The sequence below is a fragment of the Arvicanthis niloticus genome, chromosome 2 (genome assembly GCF_011762505.2).
Source record: "Arvicanthis niloticus isolate mArvNil1 chromosome 2, mArvNil1.pat.X, whole genome shotgun sequence".
Lineage (NCBI taxonomy): Eukaryota > Metazoa > Chordata > Mammalia > Rodentia > Muridae > Arvicanthis > Arvicanthis niloticus.
Window position 1 is genome coordinate 91229548 of NC_047659.1, and position 22448 is coordinate 91251995.

The following is a 22448-nucleotide window of genomic DNA, read 5'->3' on the forward strand; positions in this document are numbered from 1 at the left end:
GTTAAGTACGCCCACTGCTGAGGCAAGGCTCCCAGTGTCTTACTAGCTGTGGAAAAAGCTGTGCATATATCAGTGTTGATGAGCTGGGGCAGGTTCACTCCTGCACACAGTGATGGCACTTGGTGTGTTTAGCATTCGTGTCCAGGCTTTTCTCCACTTTGTAGAGCCGAGGGAACCTGTACTACCTTAAAGAGAGGGCAGGAAACATGATGAGTGGGGAGAGTCATTTGTAAGTCCTCTGTGCTGGAGTGTTGCAGAATGGACCTAGTGCTGCAGGCTTCAGAGGAGCTGGGGACGCTCAGCCCCTTCAGAGTGGAGCACAGCCCAAGCCTCCCTGCAGACGGCAGGCTGCTGTGAGTTAAGAACATAAAATAAAAACCAGCTGATGCCCCTGGATGTCTTCCTTTGCTCCTCCTCTTTAGAGCCAAAGGAAACGGCTCCCCCTTCTTTGGATGACTACTTTACAAAGCCAGAGGGAAAACAAAAGAGACCAAGCCCGTAAATCCTTTGAAAATAAGCCAAGATTTTAGCCCATGCAAACTTCTGCTTGTGGGATTCTCTTAGCCAGGAAGTATGTTCCTCTGCGCAGAGCAGAGAGGAAAGTGACAAAACCTGAAGACTGCCATAGTTGGGCCTGGGCCTGAGCCTGGCAGGAAGAAGTGTGGGGTGGTTTCCCATGCTTAATCTCCCAGCACATTTGTAGGTCATGAGGTAGACAGAGTGGACATGGCTAGAAGTAAAAGGAATATACCACAGTATATTAAAGCATATACTGCATTTACGTATTATTTTATGAGTCTTGTATTTCAGTTCTGTTTGCCTGTACACATACATGTATGTACATGCTGGGTCACAATATAAAGCATGTTTCTTACTGTGACTAGATCATAGTAAAAAAATGTTCCTTTTTTTTACTATAAAAACTGGTCTTTAGGGTGTGTATAAACCAAACCAAATCTTTCTGCTTTGTCTTGTTGAAAATTACAAACTAGTTTCAAGATTCTCTATAGAACTGGATTCTCTACCCACAGAACACCTACTCACATTCCTATGAGAGGGAGGGGCAGCTGAGAGCTAGCAGACTTGGTCTTTGGGACCAGCACTGAATGGTAGAGAGGCAAGGGATTGTTGTATACATTTGAATCTAAAGTATTTGCTTCAAATTGTATTGGTGTAAAGAGAACTGGGGGTCTGTAGCTTACTGTTTTTTGTTTTTGGTTTGATGCCCTCTGCATTCCACATGGGACACAGTGGCTTCAGACTCTCCCCCACCCCATCTCTGTCTTAGGCAGTAAGTACAATAGCAATGTTTCTGAACACCCTCTCCTCTGGTACAATTAAAGGCTCAGTGTCAATATCCTGATCTGAGATAACTAAAGGCAGTAGTCTCCAGAGGGTGAACTTGCACTCTGTAGTCAGTACCAGGTGTCTGGAACCAATGAAGCCTTAGACTGAGAAAAAGAATGGAACAAGGCAGAAATTCAGGCTTGCTGTCCAGAATGTCTAGCATGGTCAGGCTAACAGTAGGTTTAGTGGTGCAGCTGGGCAGTGGATAAGTGAGCAGCATGGAGCTTAGGCTGGTGCACTGCAACTAAACCACTGGTGCATAAGCACATGTTGCAGTTCCTGGCCCATATCCCTCAGAAGGGTTACTTTCCCACCTAATTAAATGGCCTTTGAGGTTTCGGTTTTTGCTGTTATTACTGTTGTATCTAGTTGCGTGTGCACATATGTGTGTGTGGTCAGAGGACCTAAACTGGACCTCTGGAGCACTTTCAGTTCTTTCCTGTTTGGAGGGCAGTAAGAGAAGACACACTTAAAACTGTCCCAGTTGATTGTGGGCTCCCCACTCTAGACACTGGACTGTCACAGTAGACTCTTTCTGGCCCTGTATGTGTTTTATACCACTCCTTGGCCCTCCAAGAATCTCCAGGTCAAAGTTTTCATAGGAGAATACACTCTGTCTATATGGGCTCCTTGCCCTAAATCAAGGAGGAACAAGGATATCCCTGAGGGAAGGCTCAGGCAGGAAATACAGACAGCCCTGGAGGGAACTAGAGCTGAGTGACTAGAAACACCGTGTGACAAGGAGTGCCATGGAGTGACAATTATGAGGTTATAGGGAAGTGTGGGTCTCACATGACCTCATCCACAGAAAGACTAGTCAGTTAATTTGAGGTTAGTCTAGTGGGGGTTTTGTGGCCTGCAGACAATGCGGGACAGCAACACTGTTGATGAAGGCGAGGAATGTCTCATGTGTCATGTCTTCTCAGACTCTCCTGGCATTTACACAGGCTTCCCTTTCATCTCTGTGGGAGTTGTGGCTTAATAACAATAATCAGAGTACTGTGAGCATCTGTGATTCGCAAAACACAGCAGTAAGCCCTTCTTAGGCCTCCTAGGCTACTAGACTTTTAACTGGCAGACTCAGGGAGGTGGAGTCCTTTGATGGGATGCAAAGATCAAGGATGTCCGAGTTACCTAATTGATACCTAACATTCTTCTGGCTCTTAGTAGAGAGATCACAGTGGCCTTTGAAGGCCTGAAGGCCAGTGACCTCTTGTCAGTCTCATAGACCCCAGATCCCAGTCTCTAGCCTACAGTTAGTGCCTTCTTGCATTGGAAGAATTCTTGTTCCTCTTTGGTCATAAACCTGTACTTTAACCCATGTTTTCTTTCCCATGGTAACAGCAGGTGGAGCATATTAAATGTAGGTGGTACTCACTACTGCCATTTTCTCATATGGCCAAGAGAATTTTGGTCAGAACAAAGTCTGAAGAAGTCACAGATTGAATAAGATTGTAGGAAAATAGTGCTGCATAGGATGTAGGAGCCATTATCACCTCCCTATAACTCTACTGTAACTGTAGCCCTATGGACTGTAAGGAGTCATTTCTTTGTCTTGCTCTAACAGGTGACCTTGGAGAAGGTACTGGGAGTAACAGTATCTGGAGGCAGAGGACTTGCTTGTGATCCCCGATCTGGCTTAGTTGCCTACCCAGCTGGGTAAGTGCCTTTCAGGAGATCTTGCTACGTGAAAAGCATATTTATTTTTTTAGTTACATTTTATTCTTTGAGAATTTCATATAATATATTTTGGTCATATTCACTCCCTTGCCCTACTGTCCCCACATCCATTCCACCTTCCTACTTGTTTAACTTTGTGCTTTCTCTACCCCTTCCACTTTCCCCCTCTCTCTTTTTAAAGACCCATCAAGTCAAATTTGTGTTGCCCAGCTACTCTTGGGCATGGGCTTATCCTTGGATGTGGTCGCCCTACCAGGGTCATACCATCCAAGAAAGCTGACTCCACCTCTCCCAGCAGCTGTCAGGTGCCAGCAGCTCCTTGGTTAGATGTGGGACTTTCACCCCTCACCACTTCTACCCCTCCCCAGCCCACCCCGTTAGGATTTTGACCAGCTTGAGCTTACTGAGATCCTGTGGATGCAGTCACAATTGCAGTGAGTTCTTAGGTGCAATTGTCATGCCATATCCAGTAAGTTCCATTGAAGAAAGTTATGGCCTCTGGCTCTTACAATCTTCCCACCCTCTTCTGTGAAGATCCCTGAGCCTTGGGGAGAAGAGTGTGACTTATGGTCAATGTATGATCAATGATCAATAATCCAGTTCAGGTGGACAGGAGGTTTCTGAAATCTCTGAAGAGAAACATCTAGGTCATTGTTTTGATGCCATTATTGTGGAAAAAATGCAGTCTAAGTAAAAATTCTTTATTGGGTGTTGTTCTTGCTGCATCCTGTATTGATATTTGGTCATGTCTACGCTTCCACACATACAAGTTTGTAAATTTTTTCGTACAAGATTCCCAACACCATCTTTTTAAAATTTTTTAAAATTTTCTGTGTATGGTTGTTCTGCCTACCCTCTATGAACCATGTATGAGCCTCATGCCCATGAAGTCCAGAAGAAAGCATCAGATTCCCTGGGACTGGGGTTCCAGATGCTTGTGAGCTGCCATATAGGTGCTGGGAATCAAATCCTGATCCTTTGGAAGAGCAGCCAGTGCATCTAACTGCTGAACCATCTCTCCAGCCTCAGCACCATCTTCTGATCCATAGACAGATCCATTACCCACTGCAACTCTGGCCTACCCCCAGCACCATCTTTAATAACTACCTTCTAGTTTATTGTGATGTGACACCAAATATTTAAAATCCCTAACTCAGGGCAGAGTGTTTAACTAGTCTCAAGGCCTTAGTTTTGATTCCTAGCAAAATAAATATCCAGCTTATGAACTTTAGTAATTGTTTAGAGTCTGCAGCCACCACCACAGTCAACTTCAGAAGCTACATGTAGTCAGTCAGGTGCAATGCTCTGGAGTACTAAGTACTTGATAGGCTGTAACAGGATAGCACTTGAGCATAGGAGCTTGAGGTTGGTACTGTTACTGACTCCATAGATTAGGGAAGAAAACTGAGATTCAAGGTGAAGCAATTTGTTCAAAATCACATTGCCATTGTCTTTATTGGAGTTCAAGTCCAAGTAGCCTGACCACAGATCTCTGGCTTCTTTCCTTTTCTTCCTTCCTTCCTTCCTTCCTTCCTTCCTTTCTTTCTTTCTTTCTTTCTTTCTTTCTTTCTTTCTTTCTTTCTTTCTTTCTTTCTTTCTTTCTTTCTTTTTGTTTGTTTTGACTTTTTGAGACAGGGTCTCTGTCTCTGTTAATGGCCCTGGCTGTCCTGGAACTAGCTCTAAAACCCAGGCTGGCCTTGAACTCACAGAGATCCAACTGCCTCTTCCTCACAAATGCTGGGATTTAAAGGTTTGCACCACCATGCCCAGCCAGAGTTCTGACTCTCAAATGGCATAGAATGGGGAAAAGCCATATTTTCTGCTCTTTCTCTAAACTATCTACTTGACACTTGAGGATAGTTTATGGACAGATTAGTCTATGCCAGGGAGACTTCTGCCCCTGGGTTCTGAGTAGGGTGTTCTCTGGTGTTCTGTGGAGGGGGTGTCTGATGGTGTTTGGTGCCAATAGTCAGGGCTCTGTGGTTGCTGTTGCTTAGCCTGGCAAAGACTGGACAAGCCTCCTTTTCCCCTCCAGAAGCAACTTGATAAAAGTTCTTCTCTGCTAAATAACCCAGTGCTACTTGCCTCAAGGGAATTCCACTTATTCCGTGCCTGCTCCTACCTGAAGGTCCCTTCTTGATGGAAGTAGGGCTGGGGCTAGATACAGGCTGTGCAGAAAAGCTTGGGGTGCTTCTGGTGTGCTAAGCCCTCAGTCAAGGCCTTGGCAAGTTTGAAATTCTAGCCACTCTCTCCTTCCACATACTTCTGTGCCAGGCCTAGAGCCTTTGAGTATGTGCTTATCTTTATAGTCATTTGCAGCCCAGTGTGCTGTCTATGAATCCTCCTTCCGGTCTAGGGTCTCCTAGGAGATTTCCAGAGTAACCCTGGGCAATACTCCCAAGCAGTTCACTGAGCTGTGGCTTTCTTAGGATGTTGGTTTCTCTCTTTGCCTATGGCTGTTCTCTGTTGTACTCCTAGGGTACATGGGGTCCACAAAAGTCTGCATGAGCCCAAGTGGCCTTTTCTTCTCCCTCTGCCTAACACCACCCTCAGCCCCCACATTTGTTTCTGCTGTTCTCGCTGTGGGAGCCAGCTCAGGTATCCTAGAAACAAGAAGAGAAACAAAACTCGGAATCCTCCCAGAGGCTTAGTAGCAGCTATCAAATCAAAACAACATTTTCTGAGAGGAAATGAAACAGCACAGTGAAGGGGGTGGGGATCAGCACATGTGTCAGTCAGGCAGAGGTGGGTGGGATCTGAGTGAACATGGTGTCTGGGCCAAGACCCATCAGTTTTAGTGGATCTTGTTTCTCTTCTCCAGAGCTTTTCCTTAGCTATTGTTGTCCCACAGGAAGCCCACCCCTCACCTGTCTTACTTGAGGCTTCCTGTCTTAGTTACTTTCTCCTTGCTGTGACAAAATATGTCACAAGAATGGATTAAGGGTACCCTCGAACTATGAGCCAGAACAAATTTCCCTTTTCTTCTCAAAGCATGGCAGCAAGAGCATGAGGCCACCAGTCACACGGCACCCATGGTTGGTTGGGCGGCAAAGAGGTAGATGCTGGTGCCCAGCTTGCTTTCTCCTTCTGTTTATTTGACCCCCCAGCCAACAGAATGGCACTGCCCACAATTAGGGCATATCTTACAATGTCAACTAACCTAGTTTAGAAATTCCCTCACAGACATCCATAGAGTTTTGTCTCCTACACGATTGTAGATATCTCCTATAGATTATAGATTATGATTATATCTTGTTCAGTTGACAATATTACCCATCACACACACACACACCCCCCACCTTAGGCTGCCAATGCAGTCCTCATGCACTCTCTTTGAAGGACCTAGTTTGGTTGAACCCTCTTAGTTGACCTGGTCTTTTTTCCCCCTAGCTGGCTTCATAGTTCCTTTGTCTCCTTGGGCTGGTCGGCCTTGCCCTTCCTTGACCCTGCATGCACTGCCAGCGTAACTTGGTGAGAGCTCTCAACAGAGCTGCTTTTCAACCCCTGGGGTAGGAAGATGGAAGAGACTGGACCTTTATAGCAGTAAGAGGAAGTGTCTTGCTTTTTCAGCGGAGAAAAGAGGGAAACTCCTTTCCTGAGTGTGCCCATATTGGAATTTATGCTGAGATCCCATTATTATCAAACGGACAGGTGGGAAGCCACAGAATTTTTTCCTAAACTGTAAAGCTGCATTGAAAGACCATACTCATCCTTACTCTCTGAGACACTGAGCTGCATATGGTGTTTGTCAGTGGAGAGACTTGGTGGACCTGAGAAACAGATCTTTGAACTTGATACCTGATAAAATCATATACAAGGACACGTACTCACCAGTATCCTCTGTTTTACCATCTGTTGTATATTTCTAACTTCAAATCATGACTCTTAGTTCTTTCTGTAACAGTTTGCTAACTGACTTATTTGTTCATTTGGTCAGCAGTTTATTAAACAACCTGCTCTACTTAGACACCAGGGATATAGAAGTAAACAGGAGAGAAAGGTCACTGATATTGTGGTGTTTAGGAGCAGAAGGGTGAGCAGACAATAAGTATGCAAACAAATTAGTGAGCAAGGGAGGATCAGAGAGTGTAGGTACTCTGAACAGTCAGGCTGATGGAAGAGACATAAGTAACCAAGAGTGAAAGAGGGTGGTAGCATTAGATTGTGTGGTTGGGGTCTGGAGAGATGCTCAGTGCTTAACAGCACTGCTGCTCTTGTAAAGGACCTGGGCTTTGTTCCTAGCACCCGCATAGTGGCTTACAACTGTCTGTACTTCCAGTTACAGGGAATCCAGTGCCCTCTTCTGGCCCCTGCAGGTTCCAAGTAGGCATGTGGTGCATACGCATACATTCAGGCAAATATTCATACATGTTAAATTAAAAAATCAAATGGAAAAAAATTGTGTGGCCAGGGCTCAGTGGGGAGTACCTGGACTGATACTAGCATGACAGAAGATAGCAGTGTGTGAGATTTGATGCTGACGTGTTCCACGTGGAGGACGTGTCAAGGGCAGAACCTCTAAAGAAGAGAGGAGGTATTTCATTAGAGGAACCAGTCAGCTAGTGGCTAATCTAGAATGAGTGAGAAGCTGGAAGCTCAGAAAACCTTGTTATGACCTATGACCTGGGTTTTTTTGGTTTGTTGTTTGTTTTTTGTTTGGTTGGTTGGTTGGTTTGGTTTTTTGAGACAGGGTTTCTCTATGTAGCCCTGGCTGTCCTGGAACTCACTCTGTAGACCAGGTTGGCCTCGAACTCAGAAATCCGCCTGCCTCTGCCTCCCAAGTGCTGGGATTAAAGGCATGCGCCACCACTGCCCAGCATGACCTGGTTTTTAAATCGTGCTGCTTACAAGGATTTGCCTCCTGTTGGGAAAGAAATGTCTGTGGGGTTGTCCGGAAGATAGCTCTGCCGCTGGCCATGCACACCACAGAGTTAACCGTTAGCCTTTTCATGTTTCAAAAACATGTTTTCTCACGTTTTTGAGGAAGGGGTTGTAAATGTCCCATAAACAGACATTACTGGGTCACATGGCCTGACCCGAGAGGGTTGTTTGGAAGACATTGAATTCTAGGTATCTCAAGAGGACAAAAGCCAGGGATTCTCCAGATAACACATTAGCATCTTCCTCTCTTAGAATAACTAAAGCTATAAGATTCCTGTTTTGGAAGCAAAATGGCAGCATAGTCTATAATTCAGCTTCTGGATGACACTAGACCTCATTGGTTTGTAGAAAGTGTCCTGTGAGATGCTATACACAGGAGCTTCCTGTCACAAAAGCTAACCTCCTTGTGGCCTTTTTCTTGTTACCCTTCCAAAAGATTGCCAAGTAACTGTATTAGTTACTTTTGTTATTGTTAAAATAAAATACCTGGCAAAGCAATGTCAGGTTTGTTTTGGCTCATATTTGAGACTACAGTCCAAAACAGACAGGGCCATGAGGTGGCAGAACACATCGTGTCTGCAGTTACACACAGAGAGATGGATGCTGGCAGTGGCTTGTTTTCTCCTTTAGTCTGGGGCTTAAGCCCATGAGATGGTGCTATCTATATTCAGGGTAGGCTTCCTCCCCTTATTAAACCTTTTTGGAAACATCCCCATAGTTACTCTAAGGGGCATTCATTGTCTGTTACCATGGTGATTCCAAATCTGTCAAGTTGACAAGATAAGCCATCACAACTCTACCTCTTATCATCTTATCACTCAAACACATCATTTAAATAACATTCCACCAGGACACCTCAAATCTTGTTTTCATCTCAGACTTCAAAAATACGTTTAGTCTATCTCCAGACATCCCATAATCTTTAACAGTCTTAATGCTCTTCAGAAGTCCATTGTTAGACTCAAGGCAATCTCTTAACTGTGAGCCCCTTTAAAATAAAACAATTTTCATACTTCCAATATAAAAGGGCACAGAACAAATATTCCTGTTGCAAAATGGAAGAATGGGAACAGAGAAGGTATAGACCGCACAGCAAGACCAAAGCCCAAACACCAAACACTGGAGGGCCTCATCATGTGGGCCTCACCCTGTGGGCCTCCTGTTGGAGTCTCTTCGACAGCTTCATTTCTTGAGCTCTGCTGCCTGCAGTACACACAGGTTCTGCGGGACCACTGTCATTCCATGTCTGGTGGATATCACTTAGCTTTGGCATCTCCAATAACCTAGGCTGATCATTGGAATTTAGGCTTCATTTTCCCAGATCACGCAGTGGTCTCTTTCAGGACCCCTAGCATTGTCACACATTGCTTGCCTTAGTGGCTTTCTGGAACCTTGGTGAAAGCCTCCACAACCCACTCACCTTTGCATCTTTTGTTCATGCCTGCACACCCAAGACCAGAGGGACCATGCTGCCAGGTTCCTCTACTAATGTGAGATGTAGCTTGCCCAGTCCTCACAGCACAGCTGCAGCAGCATCCTCTGGGTGCCTTTGAGGCTCACCCTGGGAAAATGGTTTTCCATTGTTTGCACTGTTACTGGTCCTTTAGTGGGTAAGGTCTTTCCCTCAGGTTCCTTTGCTAGTGTTTCACACACAGCAGGACTTTCTGTAGCCATTTTAGCTGCTTTCTCTGCATCCACAACTTAAACTCTCTCAAGTTCCTTTTTTGCCAAACTACACATTTTCCACACCTTTCTACCTTATTTGCTTTTCTCTTTCACTGCAGATCTGCATCAGAGCAGTGAGCAGCAAACCTGACACAGCCTGAATATTAGCATGTCTTGAAATTCTTCTGCAAGACAAATTAGTCCATTACTTTTGAATTCAGGTGCAATCAAGTTCTTAGAATTTGAGCAAAATGAAGCTAGATTCTTTGCCAAAATGTAGCACAAATAGTCTAGCTCAGTTTCTGAGACAGTGCTCATTCCCCTTGAAACCTCATGAGCTGATTGGAGAGATGGTTCAGAGGTTAAAAGCATTGACTGCTTTTCCAGAGGTCCCAAGTTCAATTCCCAGCAACCACATGGTGGCTCACAACCATCTGTAATGAGATCTGATGCCCTCTTCTGGTGTGTCTGAACACAGCTATAGTGTACTTATATACATTAAATAAATAAATAAATAAATCTTAAAAAAAGAAAGAAAGAAAAGAAAAGAAAAGAAAAGAAAAAAACCTTATGAGCCAGGCCATGACCACCATATTTGTCTCAGTGTTTTGATCTTCCAGACTCCCACCAGACTGGTCTAATAAGCTCTGCTTACAGCAAACAGTGCTTCTCTAGCCTACAGCTCTACACACTCTTCCACATTCCTTAGGCTGACCAGTTCAAAGGCCTTATGAGCCATTTAAGTTTCATCATAGCAACTCCTTGTCCCAATTTGCTGTATTAGCTACTGTGGTGCTTTGAGTGGCTTCCACAGCCTCATATATTTGAATGCTTAGTTACCAGGGAGTGGAACTGTTTGAAATGATTAGGAGGTGTGGCCTTGTTGGAGGCTGTATGTCCTTTGGGTGGGCTTTGAGGCCCAGCTTCTCTCTGCCTGTGGATCAAGATGTAGCTCTCAACTATCTCCCCAGTGCTGTGCTCCCTGCCATGATGGTGACGGACTAACTCTGAAACTATAAACAAGCCTCAATGAAATGCTTTCTTTTATAAGAGTAGCCTTGGTCATGGTATCTCTTCACCCCCATAGAACAGTGACTTCAACAGGTACTCTTCTTGTTGCTGTGACAGAATCCCGATAAAAGCAGCTTTAAGAAGGAAGCATATTTTAGGCTTAGTTTGGTTGAAGCTAAAGCCCACCGTGGCAGAGAAGTCACAGCTGGCAGCGGCAGGGGTGGAGCAGCTGTGCACATTGCATCAGAGAGATGAAGTTCCTTTCTCCTTTTTATTCAACTCAGGACCTCAGCTTGTGGTTTTGTGCCACCTATACTCAGGGTGAGTCTGCCCTCAGTTAAACCATTTTGGAAACTCATAGGCATGCCAAAAAAATATGCTAGTATAGTTCTAGGAAAGCCTGGGAAGGTGACAATAAAGACCACAGTGAACATCATGCTGTTGGTGTACATACAGGGCTCTGTGAGACAGATGTTCCTTCTGCTTTATGGATGAGGAGACCAAGGTTTTTTGAAAGTAAATAAACAAGTTCAAGGCCATACAGTATATTAGCAGACAGATGTACCTGACCACAGTGATCTTCATCTTTCTACCTCTGCATTGCCCTTGGGCATCAATGAGGGAGTTATGTCTGTAACATGGGGAACTGTGGGCCTGGCCTGTAGCTCTAGGTCATAAATCTCACAGGGTTTTCAGCTGAGTTGGGAGGTCTTGCAGTTAGTGATTTAAAGTTTGTGTTTTCTTTCTTTCTCCTTCCTCCATTCCTTCCTTCCTTCCTTCTCCAATTCTATCCATCCATCCATCCATCCATCCATTCATACTTCCTTTCTTCCTCAGGCTCTCATGTGTTCCACACTGGCCTCAAACTCACTATGTAACCCTGATCCTCTGTCTCCATGTTCTGAGTGCTGAGAACATAGGCATATACCACCATGCCTGGTTTATGAATGACTTAAAGCTTTATTTATACCTTCCAAAAATCCTGAGTGCCAGTCTTCCTGGGGCTAGAGACTTAACAGGAAACAATACACAAACATAGAATCTCTGCTGAGCTAGAGATGAGTGCTAGGCCCTCCTCACAAAGTGTAGTAGGTGAAAGATGATAAGTTGCTACATGCTTTGGAGAAGGAGTCAGCGATGGTAGTAAAGTGCAGTAAAGAATATGAGGAGTGACAGTTAATAGAGGACTAGAAGCTGGCATTGAGTCATGGAAGAACTTTCACTGTGCCTCCTGTGGCCTTTCTGATTTCACTTAACCTAAAAGGAATCTGAAGACACGTTTCTGGTTGAACCGCCTGGGCCTGCCCATGTATGTGCTGCTTTACTCATGGCTCGTCCTGATTTTTCTTTGGCTTTGACTCTGGAGGATGGAGAGTGGTAGGAGATGGCTCCTGTGAGAACAAAGCAAGCCTGGGCCTGTGCAGGAATGGGAATGCCAAGGGCTTGGCTCTTCCTGGCACTGGTGTTCCACAGCATAATTCTCCTAAACTGAGGCCCTAAGGGACCAAGGCCTTACCCTCACTCTGTAAAGATGAGCAATCTCTCTGTGCCCTCAAGTTCTAAGTTACAGGAGTCAGCCTGTTGGGCCAGCCCAACCCAGCAGTCTTTATGTTGATGGTTTCAGTGAATATTGCTGCAAGCACTTACCCTGCTGGGCAAGGACATTGGAAGTGAAGGGCCAATGACTGGTGCCAGCTGTGCTCCACCCTCCTCTCCCTAGCTGACTAATCACCTGCTATAAGTTCACTAAGAAGACCAAAGAGAGAACCAAAGGCTCTTAGAGGCTGTTTGAGAGTAGGCTCTCTTGTTTACTTGGAAGGACATGGCACAGCTCTTCCATAGAGAAATACATATGTGCTTTTTCTCTCTGAGGGGTGAGTTTCCAGTCTGAGTAAATCTGGGTAAAAAGTATGTATAAAGGCCTCACTCTGTGTGTTTCCATCCCTTCCATGCCAGAAAATTTCCTATATTATGTGAGACAAGGGAAGGAAAAGGAGGTGGAGTAGGGTTTGCTCATCTACCTGTAGCCAGTCATCTTTCTGCCTGCATTGTATACACCCACCCACCCACACCCATCCCTACACACATAATGAACACTCACGCACACTCACACACATACACACATTCACACACACAAATACACAGTGTTGTGTGAACTTGAACTTAGGAGATGGAGGGAACAGAAGAAATTGTATTCCATGAAGACTCGAAAGGTTTTGTTGTTTTGTTTTTAACAGGATTGTATACAGCCCAGGCTGATCGCAAACTCACTATGTAGCTGAAGATGACTGAACTCCTAGCCCTCCTGCCTACACCTCCCAAGTGCTGGGATTATACGTGCATGCCACCACAACAGGTTAAAGGCCACCGTGCTGCTTTAGGGTGACAGGCTTCAGGGAACACTCACGGGCAGGGACTTCAACATCAAATTGTTCTGCATTTGGACTGTAGCTGATCATTGTGTCACCACTGCAGTTAGAGGAAGTCTATAGCAGAGAGTGGGAGCCCTTTGCGCTTGTTCATACCTTTCTAGTCAGGAAGCCAGTGGCCCATAACTCATCAGACTAGACGCCTTTGCTAGAGCTAAGCCTGTCAAGGGCTCGTCACAGGTCAGCACAGATTAGAAGGTTCAGAAAACAGCAGCCACAGAAAGCTTCGTGAGTTCTGAGTAGATGATGACAGCCCTAGAGGCTATTCTACACACAGTGAATAGCATTTGAATTGTAACTGATGTATACTTTCATGTACCTGTTCCGAAGTGATGGGATACAAACTTTCCAGAGCCCTTAGTTTTTTCATGTTTTATGTTTTTAGGACAAGGTTCTACTTTGTAGCCCAATCTAGCTTTGAACTCAATATATTGTACATTGCACATTTGAAGAATCAAAACTTGATTCTTCAGTCTGCCAAATGCTGGTAGGACAGGTGTGCCCCTAAACATGGCTTTTGTCATATTTAAGAAGACTCTTCTGACCATGGCATTTTAAAGGGAGATTTGGGAGATTAGAACTTGAGGTAAGAAGTGAAAAGAGTAAGGAATAGAGCAAAGGGATCAAGAGAAAGTGGGAGCAGGGGTAAGAGTAAGAAAAGCATTGAGGAACAGCTGGTAGGGTACTTATTGGTGTGAGACCCAAGACTTCTAGTCTGTTGGTCAACCGGATGTTCTAGATGTGTTTGATCCCATCAAAGGTCTAGCATCCCTGGGAGAATATGTGGGCTCTGTATAGTGGATTAGTTTACTGAGCCTGAGATGTTAAGTACTTATTATCAATATACACCTCTACCTAGTTTTCCACTGCAGTCTGTGCTCTTTCTTCTTCTACTCTATGGTATGGCAGCCTCCAGGCTTGTTCTTGTCTGCTATTCCAATGGTAAGAGGTTAGACAGCTGGACAACAGGCCTAGCGCCTGCTCCTAACCAAGGAACCTGCAGAGAACACTGTCTGGACCGTGACCTCTAGCTTACTGCTGCTGATTCCCACTGTTCAGCTTCCTCCCCAGAGCTGCTCTGAACAGTCTGTCTGGATTCAATCCCATCTGGAAGCCTTGTCCCCTTCGAGGAAAAGTTCTCTTCAGCCTTTTTTTGTGAACTGGGGCAAACCTTTACTTGTCTTGTTCTAGTGACCAGAAAGCCTTGCTTCGGCCCTGAAGCTAGGGATCCTTTGGCTCACTTGGAAGCTCTGTAGCCTTCTCAGGTCATTCCCAAGGCCCTCTCAATTTATCTCTGTTCCCTCCACCTCCAGCTTATTGTGCCTCCTTATAGTTTTAGCTTCGCATAGCCAGAGTACTCTTTCTTATTCAGTAGATAGAAGCATACCATCTATCACAGTTATTAAGACATGTGGCTCCAAGCCTGAGAACCAGTTGCAAGCTGAGGCCTGAGCTGATGAAATCACATTAACCCTTCCATCTTGTATTTGTTCCTTGGGATATTTTCAAAGGGAAAGCCTCTGTCTTTGCTATCCTTTGGGGATATGATCAGAGTTGGGACTGACTATCAGGGTCCTGATGAATAGGCTTCCACAGAGAGCCTTTTTACTATGTGAATCTGCTAATAGGCCCTTTTGGGTGGAGAATCCAAGCTAGATTGACCTGTGAAGTCTCAGTGGGCTCTTGAGGAAGCTATGGTTAGAAGCTCATCCTGACAGCTCACTCATCTCCTCAGGTGTGTGGTCGTCCTCTTCAATCCCCGGAAGCAAAAACAGCATCACATCCTCAACAGTTCCAGGTGTGTGGGCTTGGCCTCAAGGGGCTGTGAGGCGACTGAGGCCAGGGGCCTGAGGTCCTGGGGGTTTGGGACCTGGCTTGGCCCTGGGTCAGATAGGGAAGTGTACATATACTCTTGAGTTTGTTGGTGTTGCCTTTGGAAAATATGCAGGAAGGGAAATGTGGGAAGGGGGCACAGTCTACTAGGTCCAACCCAACCTGCCCTGTCTCTTCTAGGAAAACCATTACTGCCCTTGCCTTTTCCCCTGATGGCAAGTACTTGGTCACTGGAGAGGTAAGTGAAGAACAGGGTGGCAATATTGTGGCTTATGGACACCCTGTCCTCGCCACTGTCCTGTGTCCGGCTAGGGTGCTGTCACTTTGGCTTCATGGATTGACACCTTGGTTTCTGCTGTGTCCAAATAGCTGTTCTTAAGCTTTAGTGTGATCAGACTCCCCGGGAGGGCTTTTCAAAGTGCTCACAGCTGGCTTCCTACCCCAAAGTTGTTTGATTCTATAACCTTTTAAAAGTAAAACCAAAACAAAAAATATTAATTCATTTATTTATGTGGGAGAGGGGACATGGAGATATCAGTCAGATCATGAGAGTCGTGTCCAATGCTTTATACGCTGAAGTCATCTCTTGCCTCCTTCCCACCAGAGCTTCTAACAATGTGGGGTAGTTAAGGACACATTTTGAAAACCACCATCCTAAAATATTCCTATGTTCAGATGCCCCCTGCTGGGCACACCAGGAACACAGCCCTTGGTTTTACAAGGAGACAGGCAGATGTTTGCTGCTGCTTACTAGAATCACTCAAGGATACAGATACAGAGGCAAGGGCTAGTCTCTGCTGACACTGGTGTCCTCAGACCTTTTTTCTATGTCTTTATCTTGCTCTCTCCTGTTGAACAGGAACCGTTGGAGAAACGGTGTTTAAAGCTGAGGAGGTGAGAGACTAAGGAAGCTACACATAACCCCTTCCATAGCTCTCACTTACGGTTTGCTTCCCTGCAGAGTGGGCACATGCCTGCCGTGCGAGTTTGGGATGTGGCTGAGCGCAGCCAGGTGGCAGAGCTACAAGAGCATAAGTATGGTGTGGCGTGTGTGGCTTTCTCCCCAAGTGCCAAATACATTGTGTCTGTGGGTTACCAGCATGACATGATTGTCAACGTGTGGGCCTGGAAGGTGAGTGGGCTGGGTGATGGCCTTAGCATCCTTGTGAGGGCTCCTGTGTCAGTGGGGAGGCAGGAAGCTGCTGACCTGAGCAACCTCATTTACTCTACTTTCTCCAGCTCATCCTTGAACAGTATTTGGAGTACAAAATAGTAACTGGGTAGCAAGGTTGTTGCCAGAGGGTTTTCCTGAACATCTGAGGAATTAAACCTTTGAATTCCTTTAGAAAAGAGGTTGGGTTTTTGTTGTTGTTGTTTTGTTTTCTGACAAGTAAATACCAGAAAGGAAAAGTTTTGTTTTTTTCTTTTATTTTTTTCTATTGTTGTTTTGTTTGTTTGTGTTTGTTTTTATTTTGTGGGTTTTTTGAAATAGAAACTATTGCTAGCCCTTGTCCATTCTCAGATACCTTCTTATCCCCAACAGGCAGAGCTTTGATTCTTCCTTTGACTTTTCTTCTAGAAAAACATCGTAGTGGCCTCCAACAAAGTATCTAGTAGGGTAACAGCAGTGTCCTTTTCTGAAGACTGCAGCTACTTTGTCACTGCAGGCAACCGGCACATCAAATTCTGGTACCTGGATGACAGTAAGACCTCAAAGGTGAGGACTGAGATGACCTACCCTGAACAGTGCTCCAGCTAGTAGCCTTTGGCTTGCTTAACTGTCACAGGCTCTGTACGGACCTGATCCGCCTGGGCTGAGGCGTCTCAGAGAACACAGGACTTTGTGTTCTCTCTGAGCACCTCATTTCCAAGGCTAGATGGATGTAGTGGTGTGTCTCCACAGGTTAATGCCACTGTGCCACTGCTGGGCCGCTCAGGGCTGCTGGGGGAGCTGCGGAACAACCTGTTCACTGATGTGGCCTGTGGCCGAGGGAAAAAGTCTGATAGCACTTTCTGTATCACGTCATCGGGGCTACTGTGCGAGTTCAGCGATCGCAGGCTTCTGGACAAATGGGTGGAGCTAAGAGTAAGTAACTCTAGCTCCAGAACAGGGTCTGGCCTTGTCTCAAACCAGGGGAGAACTGGCCTTGGGGCTGTAGACCAGGGCTGGGCCTTGTGCATGCTGAAGGGAACTGCAGGAGAAGATGCAGGGCAATCCCAGTGATCTGCATAACCGCCTCCTCTTGCTCTTTCTTGCCTCTCTTCCCTGCTTTCCTCTTCTGCTCAGAACACAGACAGCTTCACAGTAAGTGCTTCTAGGCCTTCTCTTCCTCAAGCTGTTGCTTTCTCCTCGTTGGGGTTTTTCTACCTTCTAACCTTGGTCCTTCTGACGCCTAGAAAATCCCCTGATTTTTACCACGCCTCCCAAATATGCAGGGCTATAGGCCCTCAGACTGACTGCTGCTGGAGGGAGGGCATTTCTAGATGACAGCTGAGGGGCTGTCCTGACCTTAGTCTGGCTCTCCTTTTGTGAGTGAGTGCTGCTAAGGGCCTGGGAAGGATTAAACCAAGCCAAATAGGAGGGTGGCCTTTACTTACCTGAGGTACTCTACCCACAGACTACTGTGGCCCACTGCATCTCCGTTAGCCAAGAATACATCTTCTGTGGCTGTGCTGATGGTACTGTACGCCTTTTCAATCCTTCCAACCTGCACTTTCTCAGCACTCTACCCAGACCCCATGCCTTGGGAACAGACATTGCCAGCATCACTGAGGCCAGGTGAGCTATGTGGGGCCCACTGTTCCATTCAGGGCTTCAGTCAATTCTTCAGGCAACAGAATGAAGATGCCCAAAGATCCTCTTTGTAGACAGAGAAATCTGGGTTTCTTGGTAGTTTTCAGAATCAGGGAGAGTAAATAGCACAGAGGGCTGTGGATGTCTCAGTGAGTAAGTGCTGGGGGAGCTGTAATAAACCTGGGTACAGCTTCGGTGGTTTTAAGAATGACTCAAGGGATTGAAGTCTTTTGATTGGTTGATGTAAGGAAATGGGTTCAATTTTACAATCGGACATTTTGATAATCTGTTAGCACCAGAAAGATAAAGTGTGCTATGGTAAAGACACTGAAGGATACAGTCACCAATCATGCTAGAAGGGAAAGGGTGATGTGTGGTCGTTTTTATGGTTTGGCAAGTATCCTCAGTAGAAGAAGAAGATGAGGAGAAGGAGGAGGAAGAAGAGATTTTGAGGTGCTAGAGACAGTACCCAGAGCCTTGCTTGTTAGACTGAGCTATATCCCAAGCCCTATTTTTGTAGTTTGTATGATAGTCTTGTTTTGATCTCTGTGCAGAAATACTCATAGAACCATCTAGATTTTGTTGTATTCCATTGTAACCACAGAATTGCCTTGTCTGGTATTGGTGGTGTATGAATTTGCAAGCATTCCTTTGGAGAACACTCTACCCAGCACCTGGTGTTGGGTGAGCTCCTGCTTGGCATCTCTAGGGACTGCTTTTGAATTCTCAGTTCTACTTCCACGTCTGTATGACTGGAGACAGTGTCCTGCGCTCCATTCCTTCCTTTGTGGTAACTTTCTGTCCTCTCTCCCACAGTCGCCTCTTTTCTGGAGGGGCCAATGCAAGGTACCCAGACACCATTGCCTTGACCTTTGATCCAACTAATCAGTGGCTATCTTGTGTATACAACGACCACAGCATCTATGTTTGGGATGTGAGGGATCCCAAGAAAGTGGGGAAGGTGTACTCAGCTCTGTATCATTCTTCCTGTGTCTGGAGTGTGGAGGTACGTGAGCTGGGTTTACTGGGAGACTCTTGTGAGAGTAGGAAGTAGAGAACACCAAGTACAGCCCTATGTTCCTGCCTCCCTGCTTTCAATGGCTTCCCTGGCATAGACTCTGGAGCTTGAGTGTGAATATTAGTGTCCATACATCTCAGCCTTCTTGTGTGTCTTTGCCTAGCCCGAGTTTTGCCTTATCTGGGTTCAGGGATCTTGAACAAGTTACTAATCCTGACTAAGCCTCATATTCCTTAACTGTAAAATGATGTACTAAATTTTCTCAATTGTTCTCACGATGAAATGAAATAATGTAATTGAGTCATTATGGCACACAGGAGGAGCTGGGATCATTGGCTTTTTCTTACCGTGTGTGTATATAGCAGTAATATCTTGTTTCCTTAGTAAATGTCAGACAAATGGCTAAGTCTTAGCATTCTGCCTTAGATTTCATTCCCCTTTCCATCTTCTTGAGTAAACAAAAATGCCCCCAAAATGAAAGTCTAATTCTTTCCCTCTGTCCCTTCAGGTCTACCCTGAGATCAAGGACAGTAATCAGGCCTGTCTTCCCCCCAGTTCCTTTATTACTTGCTCCTCAGACAACACCATTCGCCTGTGGAACACAGAGAGCTCTGGGGTACATGGCTCTACCCTGCACCGTAACATCCTCAGCAATGTGAGCCTCCCATTTCATACTTAGTGCCCCCATGCTTATAGATTTTGACCTTGTTTTCAGAAACTGACTCTCCCAATCTTGATCACTCAGCTTTTATTTGGCTGGACTCTATGAGCCAAGGGTTGATTTTACCCAGCATCCCTCTGTGCTTGCAGCCATCCTGCTGGGACTGCCTGAGCTGTCTCTTTTCACCTTTTCCACCAGGATCTCATTAAGATCATCTATGTGGACGGGAACACTCAGGCTTTGTTAGACACTGAGCTGCCTGGAGGAGACAAAGCTGATGGGTCCCTGATGGATCCCCGAGTAGGCATCCGTTCCGTGTGTATCAGCCCCAATGGACAACACCTAGCTTCAGGAGACCGCATGGGGACACTTAGGTAATGTTAAGTTCTGCACTAGGTACTGACTGCCTCTCATGGTGGCTTTGTAGTTAGGTCTTCAAGGGCAGTGCTTTAGGAGGGTTTGTCTCCCCCCAAAACCTCAGAAGCAAACTATTTATTTGTAAAATGGAAAGAATGAGCTTACAGTGGTGAGCTCAGAAAGGGCCATCTCAGACAAGTAGCACAGCTAACAGACACACATCAGCATGAGGAAGCCCAAGGCATGTGGTTCTAAAAAGGACATAATATTGTTTCTGTGGCATCCTTGCAAAAAAAAAAAAGTTTATGACTCGGTTCAATCATGAGAGGCGCAAATGAGGTACATACAACAGAGTAACTATCAGTGTTCTTCAAAAATGTCACGGTAAAAGAAAGTAAGGAGGGATGGAAAAAGTATCACAGACTACAGGAAACTAAAGTGACAGTTAAATGCTGTTTGCACTCTTTAAGATCCTGGATCAAGTAAGGACATAACAGAAAAAATGATGGTATATTAATAAGATACCTAGTTAATAGTATGTAAATGCCCTGGCTCTGATAATGTGCTGTTGTTATGCCTGTTAGTTAAGAACTGGGCAAGGGAAATACAGAACACCTGTAGTGTTTATAGTTTTTCTTTAAGCTTAAAAATATTTGTTTAAAGGTGGGGAGAGAGGATGTAAGAGAAGGAGAGGTCTTTAGTCTCACAGCCAGGCAATGACTTCTCTTATTTCTAGGGTGCATGAGCTGCAGTCCCTGAGTGAGATGCTGAAAGTAGAGGCCCATGACTCTGAGATCTTGTGCCTGGAGTACTCTAAGCCAGACACAGGTAAGGTCTAACCCATGTCCCAGCAGGATCTAGCTCTGGCACAGCCCCTCCTGTCCTACCAGTGCTACCTTATACCTGCCTTGGCTTCTGATAATCTTGGATCCTGTATTCATTGAGATCATTTGGTCTTTGCAGGATTTTAAGAGCTCTGTTCCTGTTCTGTGGTTCATGTAGCTTTAGAGATATGAGGCTCCATCCACTCGGGGCTCTTTTCTGGGCATTGTTAAGGGCCAGCTTAATGTGAGCTGATGAGTTTCTTCCAACTCCAGGTTTGAAACTGCTAGCATCAGCAAGCCGGGACCGTCTGATCCACGTGCTGGATGCTGGGCGGGAATATAGTCTACAGCAGACACTGGACGAGCATTCATCCTCCATCACTGCTGTCAAGTTTGCAGGTGGGGACTGGGCAATTGAAGCTATACGTCCCTCTACCTACCACCTCACTATATATCTATGAGAAGAGTCTGCTAGGAAGGATTGGGATGTACCAGGGAGTCATGAGGCTAGGTAGGAAGACAGGTGGATATAGACTTTCAGTCTAGGGGACCCTGAGCCAGACTGAGGGCTGAGAGGGGGGACATACATGGGTTTTGTGGGATATGCTCTGTTTTATTTGGTTGGTCCACCATGTAGAGTAGCTCCATTGGGGAAAATAAGGGAAGGCAGGAGAAAGGCTGCCTTCATATGGCGGAAGCAGCTGGATCCCTGTCCCTTACAGCCAGTGATGGGCAAGTGCGGATGATCAGCTGTGGTGCAGACAAGAGCATTTACTTCCGAACTGCACAGAAGGTAAGGGCACCGGGTGTCCCCCAACAGGGTAGGGGTTGGAACGGGTTTTCAGGTTACAGGAGGTGAAAGGAAAAGTGAGCCCTGTGACCTGATGATTCATTTGGATGTGGTCTGCCCATGCGCTCCCTACTGCAGTCTGGAGAAGGAGTACAGTTTACACGAACACATCATGTGGTACGGAAGACAACCCTCTATGACATGGATGTGGAACCCAGCTGGAAGTACACGGCCATCGGCTGCCAAGACCGAAATATTCGGTGGGCATTCCCTTCTCAGACTTCTTTATGAATTCATTTTTACTTTGTTTATTTTGTGGGAAGAGGATGTGCTCGCGCCTCAGTGAGCATGTGGGGTCAGGATGACTTTCAGGAGTGGTTTTTCTCTTACCAGGACATGGGTCCTGGAGATCAGACTTAAGCCATCAGGCCTGGCAGGCAGCAAGTGCCTTTACCCTCTGAGCCATTTTGCTGGCCTTCACTTGTCAGACTTTCGGACCACATTCCTTTGTGCAGCTCAGTCCTCAAATCTGCCTTTTTGTCCAGACTTTCGAGCCTCACCTGAGAGAGTAGGCCGTGGTGTGAGAGCGAGCGAGCTCCTAGGACAAGTGGGAAGTGAGTGCTGCTGCTTCTAGCACTGTGCTCTGGCCCTCGGGCTGCTGTGAACACAACCTTCCTTTACAGGATCTTTAACATCAGCAGTGGGAAGCAGAAAAAGCTGTTTAAAGGGTCACAGGGTGAAGACGGCACTCTCATTAAGGTGAGCACCCCAGTGGGACTAGTAGACCTGTAGCCTGCCACTGGGCAGCTTGGGGGCAGGACTAAGTGAGGAAGGGTGGTGCTCCTCTACTCGTGCCACTGTGTTCCCAGGTGCAGACAGACCCCTCAGGAATCTACATCGCCACCAGCTGTTCCGATAAGAATCTCTCCATTTTTGACTTCTCCTCAGGCGAGTGTGTGGCCACCATGTTTGGCCACTCAGGTGAGTGTAGCATCTACCTACCTGTTTGGAATTGTACTTTCTTCCCTTGTCTATTGCCACACCACAACTCTGCCCATCTGCCCTGGGAGGGGTCACCTGACTGAAGCAAGGGTAGAAAGCCCTGTGGCAGAAGGGGACAGTGTGGTTGGTACCTTTCCCTTCCCCCACATCCAGACT

At 45.9% G+C, this 22448-nt stretch overlaps 1 protein-coding gene across 2 annotated transcripts in view; it reads left to right on the forward strand.

The window, feature by feature from the left end:
* Mapkbp1 (mitogen-activated protein kinase binding protein 1) overlaps positions 1-22448 on the forward strand; it is a 51480-nt gene that overhangs the window by 22532 nt on the left and 6500 nt on the right. The window contains exons 3-19 of one of the 2 annotated variants that reach the window (XM_034495118.3): positions 2915-3006; positions 14749-14811; positions 15027-15084; positions 15808-15978; positions 16426-16563; positions 16750-16932; positions 17134-17151; positions 17465-17625; positions 18457-18646; positions 19167-19313; positions 19518-19693; positions 20413-20504; positions 20774-20899; positions 21223-21293; positions 21429-21550; positions 21974-22049; positions 22160-22271. In XM_034495118.3, coding sequence (XP_034351009.1) covers positions 2915-3006; positions 14749-14811; positions 15027-15084; positions 15808-15978; positions 16426-16563; positions 16750-16932; positions 17134-17151; positions 17465-17625; positions 18457-18646; positions 19167-19313; positions 19518-19693; positions 20413-20504; positions 20774-20899; positions 21223-21293; positions 21429-21550; positions 21974-22049; positions 22160-22271 — 1996 coding nt within the window. The remainder of the gene's footprint in view (positions 1-2914; positions 3007-14748; positions 14812-15026; positions 15085-15807; positions 15979-16425; positions 16564-16749; positions 16933-17133; positions 17152-17464; positions 17626-18456; positions 18647-19166; positions 19314-19517; positions 19694-20412; positions 20505-20773; positions 20900-21222; positions 21294-21428; positions 21551-21973; positions 22050-22159; positions 22272-22448) is intronic. The other variant, XM_076929532.1, reaches the window with a different exon arrangement.